Source organism: Triticum urartu, chromosome 2, assembly GCF_003073215.2.
Source record: "Triticum urartu cultivar G1812 chromosome 2, Tu2.1, whole genome shotgun sequence".
Lineage (NCBI taxonomy): Eukaryota > Viridiplantae > Streptophyta > Magnoliopsida > Poales > Poaceae > Triticum > Triticum urartu.
In genome coordinates this window covers 678,317,828-678,328,101 of record NC_053023.1, presented here as the reverse complement: position 1 = coordinate 678,328,101, position 10,274 = coordinate 678,317,828, and the positions used below count along the sequence as shown (strand labels likewise).

Below are 10,274 nucleotides of genomic sequence, written 5' to 3'. Positions count from 1 at the left end.
GTTGATTCGGTCCCACCGAGATTGGAAACCTGTGTGTAACGGTTGGATTTTGTGTGGAGGCTATATATACCCCTCCACCTCCTCTTCATTCGAAGAGAGAGCCATCAGAACACATACACCATTCCAACTCGTATGTTCTGAGAGAGAACCACCTACTCATGTGTTGAGACCAAGATATTCCATTCCTACCATATGAATCTTGATCTCTAGCCTTCCCAAGTTGCTTTCCACTCAAATCTTCTTTCCACCAAATCCAAATCCTATGAGAGAGAGTTGAGTGTTGGGGAGACTATCATTTGAAGCACAAGAGCAAGGAGTTCATTACCTACACACCATTTGTTACTTCTTGGAGAGTGGTGTCTCCTAGATTGGCTAGGTGTCACTTGGGAGCCTCCGACAAGATTGTGGAGTTGAACCAAGGAGTTTGTAAGGGCAAGGAGATCGCCTACTTCGTGAAGATCTACCGCTAGTGAGGCAAGTCCTGTGTGGGTGATGGCCATGGTGGGATAGACAAGGTTGCTTCTTCGTGGACCCTTTGTGAGTGGTTGCTTCTTCGTGGACCCTTCGTGGGTGGAGCCCTGTGTGGACTCGCACAACCATTACCCTTTGTGGGTGGAGCCCTGTGTGGACTCTCGCAATCGTTACCCTTTGTGGGTTGAAGTCTCCATCAACGTGGATGTAGGATAGCACCACCTATCCGAACCACGGGAAAAACATCCGTGTCTCATATTGCGTTTGAATTCTCCAAACCCTTCCCTTTACATTCTTGCAAGTTGCATGCTTTACTTTCCGCTGCCAATATACTCTTTGCATGCTTGCTTGAATTATGTGATGATTGCTTGACTTGTCCTAAAATAGCTAAAATCTGCCAAGAACTAAAATTGGGAAAAGGTTAAGTTTTTATTTGGTCAAGTAGTCTAATCACCCCCCTCTAGACATACTTTCAATCCTACACCTCCTCCGGGTGGATCCGAGTGGAATCCTCAATGCCCGAGTACATCCACATTGGATGATCACGAGCTTGGAGCGGCTGGATGCGTCATTTGAGGAATACCTCCAACAGATCCATACCGGTCATGCCGTCCTGGATGAGCTGGACCACCAGCTCGACCGACACCTTCACCTGCGTTCTCTCCTCTGGGATCACTTTCAATGCGGAGGGCTTCTCGACCCGAGCCATGGAAAAAGCAGGGAGCCCGGTCGACTGACCTGGAGTCGGCTGGTCTTTGCAATAAAACCAGGTCGATTGCCAACCTCGGACCGACTCGGGAAGGATCATGGTTGGGAAAGTGCTTTTATTCCTCATCTGAATCCCAAGACCCCCGCACATCTAAATCACGCACGTTTTCTTGTCACTCGGATTGGCCTTCTTGACCGACTGAGAACGGCAAGTGAAAATGTGCTTGAAAAGACCCCAGTGTGGCCTACAACCTAAGAAGTTCTCGCACATGGATACGTAGGTGGCAAGATATACGATGGAGTTGGGATTGAAATGGTGAAGTTGTGCTCCAAAGAAGTTCAAGAATCCCCGGAAAAAAGGATGGGGAGGCAGAGAAAATCCACGGTCAACATGAGTTGCGAGGAGAACACACTCACCATCACGCGGATGCGGTTCGGTCTCTCCTTCCGAGAGTCGCGCCGATTCATGGGGAATCAGCCCCCCCCCTCGACCAGATCATCGATGTCGTCTTGGCTGATCGTAGACCAGATCCAGCCGCGCGGCAGGCCAGATCTCGATGAGGATCCGCCCCGGTTGGACCTCTTTCCCTTCGCCTTTGCCTTCGCCTTCTTTGCACGCTCCAAGGCCACTGTCTTCTCCTTCCCCATGGTCACAGGCGAAGCTCGAACGGAGCAGCGACACTGAGAGCGAAGATGGAGATGGCGGAGAAAGTAGAGGAGGAAGGAAGAGAATGGAGAAACGCCGTGCACAAAATCCAATCTAGCACCTTATATGGGGCCGCTTCCGAGTGGCTGACTTGTGGGGCCAAACGATCCAATCAAATCCCGCAACAGTCGCGTGCGAGGTATGTGGAGAAAAAGGTGGCGCGGTGATCGAGGCGGCCTCGCCTGATCCCATCCGATTACTGCGGACTCCTCCGTCTCGCGCGCTTCCCCAAATACAAAATCCCATGATATCCGCGCGTAGCAAGGCAACCTGTCAGGCGGAAGATCTTTTCCATATCAGCACTCAGAGCATTGCAGCAAAAGTTCACTCGGCAGAACCAAGAATGGATCAAGGCGACTGAGAAGAAGTTGGGATCATCATAATTGTTCGGTTGAGCGCAAATAAGACGCTCCCGAAGCACGAAAATTGAATCGGAAGAATTCTCAACTCCTTCCCACTCAAGCCCCGAACCATCCGGGGGCTAATGATGAAGCTATGTACCTAGGGTAGGGTCATAGGCCTGACCTAGATGCCCTCCCCAAGGTCATTGCCCTAAAGCCAGAAGCATTCGAAGGGTACCATCATCCACTCGACCAGAGACATTCCACTCGGAAAAATCAATGATACTCGACAGTCACAGTAACCACTCGACGTACAGAATACCTAAAGCCACTCTACACAACAACGGTCGGGTGTTTACTCATAGACTTAATTACCATTTATATCATTTAATTGCTAGCGTTACCAGTAACGTTCCACTCTTAATGTACATTGAATCCTGCGTAACGGAGGAGAGCTGGGGTCCTGGCACACTCTATATAAGCCACTCCCCTCCTCTGGGACAAGGGTTCGCATCCTTTGTAAACACACACATATACACAATCCAGTCGACCGCCTCCGGGCACCGAGACGTAGGGCTGTTACTTCCTCCGTGAAGGGCCTGAACTCGTAAACTCGTGTGTACAACTACTCCATAGCTAGGATCTTGCCTCCTCACACCTACCCCCCATTCTACTGTCAGTGTTAGACCCACGACAGGAGGGGGGCGCCGCCCCCTCCCTAGTCCAATTTGGACTAGCCCATGGGGGGGTCAGCCTGCCCTTGTGGCCCTTCCTCTCTCTCCCCTAAGGCTCATGAAAGCCCAATAGTTCCCCTGGGGGTTCTGATAACCCCCAGGCACTCTGATAGTCATCCGGTACCCCTCGGAACTCATTCGGTGTCCGAATAACATCGTCCAATATATCATTCTTTATGTCTCCACCATTTTGAGACTCCTCGTCATGTCCGTGATCTCATCTGGGACTCCGAACAAACTTCGGTTCATCAAAACACATAACTCGTAATACAAATCGTTCGAACATTAAGCGTGCAAACCCTACGGGTTCGAGAACTATGTAGACATGACCGAGACACATCTCCGATCAATAACCAATAGCGGAACCTAGATGCTCATATTGGTTCCTACATATTCTACGAAGATCTTTATCGGTCAAACCGCATAACAACATACATTGTTCCCTTTGTCATCGGTATGTTACTTGCCCGAGATTCGATCGTCGGTATCATCATACCTAGTTCAATCTCGTCACCGGCAAGTCTCTTTACTCGTTCTGTAATGCATCATCCCGTAACTAGCTCATTAGTCACATTGCTTGCAAGGCTTATAGTGATGTGCATTACCGAGAGGGCCCAGAGATACCTCTTCGATACACGGAGTGACAAATCCTAATCTCGATCTATGCCAAGCCAACAAACACCATTGGAGACACCTGTAGAGCATCTTTATAATCACTCAGTTACGTTGTGACGTTTGATAGCACAAGGTGTTCCTTCGATATTCGGGAGTTGCATAATCTCATAGTCATAGGAACATGTATAAGTCATGAAGAAAGCAATAGCAATAAACTAAATGATCATAGTGCTAAACTAACGGATAGGTTTTGTCCATCACATCATTCTCTAATGATGTGACCCCGTTCATCAAATGACAACACATGTCTATGGCTAGGAAACTTAACCATCTTTGATTAATGAGCTACTTAAGTAGAGGCATACCAGGGACACTGTGTTTGTCTATGTATCCACACATGTACTAAGTTTCTGGTTAATACAATTCTAGCATTAATAATAAACATTTATCATGATATAAGGAAATATAAATACCAACTTTATTATTGCCTCTAGGGCATATTTCCTTCAGTATAATCATGTCTCGAGCATAGATCCCGAGCATACCAATGCAACATATAAGTTTGATCCCATAAAAGTTTCCCTTTTTGTGTCAAGCGACAATCCCAAAAGTATTCATATTGATTCAACGTTACTCCCATTATCAAGTTGAATGGGGTTTTCTCAGGATTATCAAAGTAGTGCATAATATTTTTCAGATAACAAGCATCGAGGGTTTTAGGAGGTTCCCCATCTCCATGAGTAGCAAGTACAACTAATTTTTTTTTTGTATTTCGTGTTCCATATCCATAACTAAAGATAGAGAACAACTTAGGACAGGAAATAAAAACTACTTGGTGATAAAGCAAACAAGCACACACGAGAATATTCACCCCACGCTATAACTCCCTGGCAACGGCGCCAGAAAAAGGTCTTGATATCCCACAAGTATAGGGGATCGTTTGTAGTCTTTTTTGATAAATAAGAGTGTCGAACCCAACGAGGAGCTAAAGGCAGAACAAATATTCCCTCAAGTTCTATCGACCATTGATACAACTCTACGCACACTTGACGTCTGCTTTACCGAAAACAAGTATAAAACTAGTTTGTAGGTGTGATGCTAGAACTACTTTGCAAGAATAAAACTAGAAGTACTTTGCAAGATAATAAAAGTTAGGTGTTTAGTAAAAGGTTTTTTGTCAACAAGAAAGTTATTTGTCCCTAGGCAATCGATAATAAGTACCGGTAATCATTCTTGCGATTCTACATGAGGAAGAGGCATGAGCTAACATACTTTCTCTACTTGGATCATATGCAGTTATGATTGGAACTCTAGCAAGCATCCGCAACTACTAAAGATCATTAAGGTCGTGAAACCCAACCATAGCATCAAGTATCAAGTCCTCTTTATCCCATACGGCATAGCCCACCTACTCGGGTTTAAGCTTCTGTCACTCTCGCAACCCACCATAAGAGAACCATGAACATATTGCAACACCCTACAACGGCCCCCCCTCACATTTGCGCGAGAACGGATGGCACCGTAGGACTGCACCATAAATAAAATATACAATCATACCAACCAAGATCACAATTAACCCACAGGACAAAATAGATCTACTCAAACATCATAGGATAACCATAGATCATTGGGAAATAATATATGGAGTTGAGCACCATGTTTAAATAGAGATTACATCAGGGAGAAGAGGTGTGATGCTAGAACTACTTTGCAAGAATAAAACTAGAAGTACTTTGCAAGATAATAAAAGTTAGGTGTTTAGTAAAAGGGTTTTTGTCAACAAGAAAGTTATTTGTCCCTAGGCAATTGATAACAAGTACCGGTAATCATTCTTGCGATTCTACATGAGGGAGAGGCACGAGCTAACATACTTTCTCTACTTGGATCATATGCAGTTATGATTGGAACTCTAGCAAGCATCCGCAACTACTAAAGATCATTAAGGTCGTGAAACCCAACCATAGCATTAAGTATCAAGTCCTCTTTATCCCATACGGCATAGCCCACCTACTCGGGTTTAAGCTTCTGTCATTCTCGCAACCCACCATAAGAGAATCATGAACATATTGCAACACCCTACAACGAGGCCCCCTCACATTTGCGCGAGAACGGATGGCACCGTAGGACTGTACCATAAATAAAATATACAATCACACCAACCAAGATCACGATTAACCCACAGGACAAAATAGATCTATTCAAACATCATAGGATAACCATAGATCATTGAGAAATAATATATAGAGTTGAGCATCATGTTTAAGTAGAGATTACATCAGGGAGAAGAGGTGTTACACTGCTGCATAGAGGGGGAGAGAGTTGGTGTTGACGGTAGCAAGATTGTTGATGTAGATCGCTGTCTCGATCGTTGCCCCGGCAACACTCCAGCTTCACCAGAAACGAGGGTGAGAGAGCCCCCCTACTTCTTCTTCTTCTTTCTTGGCCTCTCCCTAATGGGGAGGAGAATTCCCCGTCTGGTCCATGGTCTCCTATGGCGCCGGAGGGGCGGGAGGGAGTATGTATTAGTATAGGCCATATGCTCATGTTGTGGACTTACTCTTGCATCGTAAATATCATAGTAAAGCGGTTACTAGTGTAATCCACTATTTAGGGGCTTTCCATATCATAAGGACCGGTACGGTTGCCCTGTTTGCCTAGCCTATGAGCTGGCCCTGTGTTGTACAACGATGCGAGTGAGATGATGTTTGGATAAGAAGGCTTGCCACTGCTTTTCTCTGTTTTGTTTTATTTAAGATGTCCTTTCTCTCGTTCTGGTGATCAACATATTGCTAACAGGTTTGGGTGGCTCCGGTTTCGCGCCGTTCACAACGTTCGCGGCTGCCATAATTCGTGGTGGACCAACAGAAATGGAAAGCTGGCCCGGAGACGACCTTCCGTGCGGGTAGAAGCAAGAAAGCTCCGATGTCACTCACAGGGGGGAACAAAGTAGGTCGCTTGCGGCACCATCACAGAGATCACACACACTCGTGCCATCCTAACCACCAGTACACGTACGCTGGCTGGATTTCCAAATGCATCCATAACGCACCAACCTGTTACGCTGTCTTTGTTACCGGCACTGACAGGAAATGCGCTTTAGTTCAAAACCCATAATATAGTAATGTGGAGCAGTCCAATCTTGTGCAAGTTAGGTAAGTAACAACCATGGTTTTTACGGTGGTGGTTGGTAGATCTCTCGCCCCTTTGCAGGCAGCATCTCGCCCATCGCACTCCGGGCGATTCAGGTGAAAACGTGAGCCCGGGGTGTCCCCTTCACTCATCAAGTGTCAATTGGGCATGATGGGATTTTCCCATTTCAGTGCAAGTTGGGTACAGTACAGTGGCAAGTAACCATGATGTTTACGGTGTCGTCAAGTAGATTTCGTGCCATCCACCTTCGCTTGAGTCCCGGATGAGGTTACCCGTCTTTCTTTTTGGTGCCACCACCTTGAGAGAGCTAAGCTAGCTAGAAAGGTGGCACACTCCATCAGAAAGTTGAGGGCTAAGCATGCATCATGATGAAGGACAACTCTAGTAAGATCAGAAAGCGCAAAAGGGGCACCGAAACGGCAGGACGGTGCAACTCATGCCCGTCATAATTGGCGCAGAAAAGCAAGCAGCGAATGTGCAGGGGCGGAGCAGGGGCAGGAATTCATCGGCGAAAAGCAAGCCGGCATGCAGAGCCCTCTGCGCGCCCGGGCCTGTGCTGTGGCCGCCACCACGAGAGGAACCAATTGATTTGAGAATGGCATGGCATGGCATGCTAGGTGTGCAAGCCAAGCAAGCGCCTTCTCTCAGTGCGCCCTCTTTGCTTTGTGCGCCAACGGACGACAGCTCGCCGGCCGGGATGAGTGCCGAGGCTTCACTCCTCGGCTCACCCCAGCTCTGCTGACTGCTACTCCATCCTGGGACGCAAGGCCGGCCACTCCTCTCGGCTCGGCTATTTCCGTCCTAATCGGGACACCTGTGAGGCGTAACCGGAAAATCTGAGCCTATGATTGCCGTGGCTGAGCGCCGCAGAATTACCGGTGATCCGTACGGGCGTGTGCTGTCGCTCACCGGGACGTGGAATTAGGGGGTGATTTGGAGGAACGGAGATCCAGTTGCAGATCCACACATCATTTTTAGGAGCGCAACACGCCCAGCCATCATGATGTAACATTTCCTGGCTAGTATTTAGGTAGTGCTAGTTATTTTTCCATTGGATTAGCTCGAGTTGTTTGCAGTTTTCTGGGCCTGAGAGCACGTCACAGGCGTGCCTAGCCTAGCGAAGCAGGCTGCTACCTACGTGTAACGTGCCTCGTGGAAAATGGGCACGCAAATTATTTCCCGGCGACAATTTTGCTCGAACAGGGGGCGGTGCTTTACGTTACTCCACCTGGGATAAGAGTACAGCTTACAAACTACTCCTTCACTTCACTTCACTCTTGGAGTGGAGTAGAAATCATGAAATGTAGAGGTGAATTGGTCATCTGATTTGGCCGCCTGGGGATCATCTGATGGCACCTGATCTGACCGGTCACCGGTATTTACTCCCGGCCCCTGCCTCCGCGCCCCGGTCACACGACCCGACCCGACCCGATCCACCGCGCAGCCCAACCTCGCGGATAAAAGGCGCGAGACCTCCGCCCCCTCACCGGTTAAGCCAACTCCATCTCCAACCCCCACCACCCCACCCAGCCAAAGCCTCCACCGTGATGTCATCCTCTTTCCCGGCTCCCCCGCCGCGGTACGCCGACGACCCCGGCACCTCCGTGTCGTCGTGCATCCTCATCATCCTCGGGCTCTTCGCCTTCGTCGTCGTCGCCTCCTGCTCCATCAGCGCCTGCCTCGGCCGCCGCTCCAACCGCGAGCGGCCGTCTCCCCCGCCCTCACCGCCGCCCGGGGCGCACCGCCAAGACGACGACTGGACGGCGGAGGGGAAGAAGGATCTGATCGACTCGCTGCCCCGGTTCACGATGGCGTCGGCCCTGGCGGCGCTGCCCAAGAGCTCCCCGGACTGCGCCGTCTGCCTCTCGCCCTTCAGGCCCGAGGCCGAGCTGCGGCTGCTCCCGGCGTGCCGCCACGCGTTCCACGCCGTCTGCGTCGACGCCTGGCTCCGCACCACCCCGACCTGCCCGCTCTGCCGCGCCACCGTCGCGCCCCCGCACCCCTCCATCGCCGCCCTCCTCGCCGCCGAGCAGCCGCCGCCGACGCCGGAGCCTGCTGCCGCGAGGGGCAGGGACCGCTCCAGGAGGTTCCGCGTCGAGATGGGCAGCGTCAGCAGCCGCGGCGGGTCGCCCGCCACTTCCACCGCCAGCGACGACAGCCGCACCTACTCGCTCGGATCCTTCGAGTACCACATCGACGAGGAGGTCGAGGCCGTCGTGTCCCGCATGGTGCGCGCCGCGTCCACGGCCGACACCATCAAGGATGAGAAACCAGCAGCCCAGGGGTCGCCGTCGCCGTCGCCGCCCGGCGAGGCGGTGGCCGAAGCGGCAGGGACGCCGCCGCGCGGCTGGCTGCGGGAGTGCATGGACCGCGTGGCCTCCTCGGCGTCATCCTTCTCCTACTCCCTCTCTGCCCGGTGGAGCCAGAGCCAGCAGGGCCACAGGCAGGAGGAGCCGTGGCTGTGGGACGCAGAGGCGGCAACGGTGCCGCCGCCGCCGCCGCCGCCGGGGTCGGACGAGGAGGTGGAGACGACGTTCATGGTGCTGTACCGGTGGATCGCCGCCGTCTGAACTGAACATAATGAGTGAAAGTGCCGGGGCCGTCGTCAGGTCAGGTGAATCCAACGTTTTGGAAGCTTCTGTTGACCCTGGCACAGAATGTAGGTGCACATAGGAGTTGGGATCTTGGAACATGAGCAGAGAATTGCAGGCAAGGGTAGATTTGTTCCTTTCTCTAGACTAGCTTTTACCTTACCATGGATGTAGCTGTGCCATGGAGAGTATGTGCGTGTGTGTGGCGACTAGCGACATGTCAGTATAGGTGCTACCATGCAGTCTTTGCCTCAAGGGCAGAGGGGAAAATGGTGCTGAAAATTGGGATCAAAATCCGCTGGATTGGTTCGCTCTACTCTTGCAATGTTATAATATCGTACTATATCTAATATCAGATTCTTAGGGTTAAAAGTAAATGCAATTGATATCTGTCAGGAGAACTAGGCAGTAACCTGGATAAGGGTCGTAGTGACGCACCATGCGCCCACAGTTCAACTCTTGTCGGGAGCGGATTTCTGGCGCCTTATCCGGGTGGGCTCTTTCTATAAAATATGTCCTGACTGACAAAGGGCAAGCATTGATTACTGGATTTATTCACTATATTCTTTGAATGTGGTGATATTCAATTGAATGCCTTGGGTTGAAACAACATTGGTGCCCGTCAGGCTTAGCAAAGAACATCTCGGGATTCAGATCTTCGAACCCTGTGCGAAGAATTGAAGGGCAAGGGTAGATTTGTTCTTTTATGTAGACTAGTTTTATCACATGTAGTTGCTAGATGTACTCCACTCTTGTGTGTGTGTGTGTGTGTTGCGACTAGCAACATGTCAGTCCAAGTGTCACCATGCCGTGTGAAGGGCGTGCACGGGGGAGAGGGTACTGAAAACTGAAATCCGTTGGACTTATTCGCTCTACTCTTTCAATCTTGTGATATCTTATTCACATTCTTGACATTTGATATCGGTCGGGTTGGCAAAAGGCATGCACCGATTCTTGA

At 50.1% G+C, this 10,274-nt stretch overlaps 1 protein-coding gene across 1 annotated transcript; it reads left to right on the top strand.

Moving 5' to 3' along the window:
- Positions 1–8,225: 8,225 nt before the first annotated feature.
- Positions 8,226–9,688, top strand: LOC125534051 (E3 ubiquitin-protein ligase ATL4-like). The gene has a single exon (XM_048697354.1). The coding sequence runs from the start codon at positions 8,273–8,275 to the stop codon at positions 9,293–9,295; it is 1,023 nt and encodes a 340-aa protein (XP_048553311.1). The 5' UTR covers positions 8,226–8,272; the 3' UTR covers positions 9,296–9,688.
- Positions 9,689–10,274: the final 586 nt, after the last annotated feature.

Excerpts from the sequence above, each read along its gene's own strand:
- LOC125534051 (XM_048697354.1), top strand. The coding sequence starts at position 8,273 with ATGTCATCCTCTTTCCCGGCTCCCCCGCCGCGGTACGCCGACGACCCC.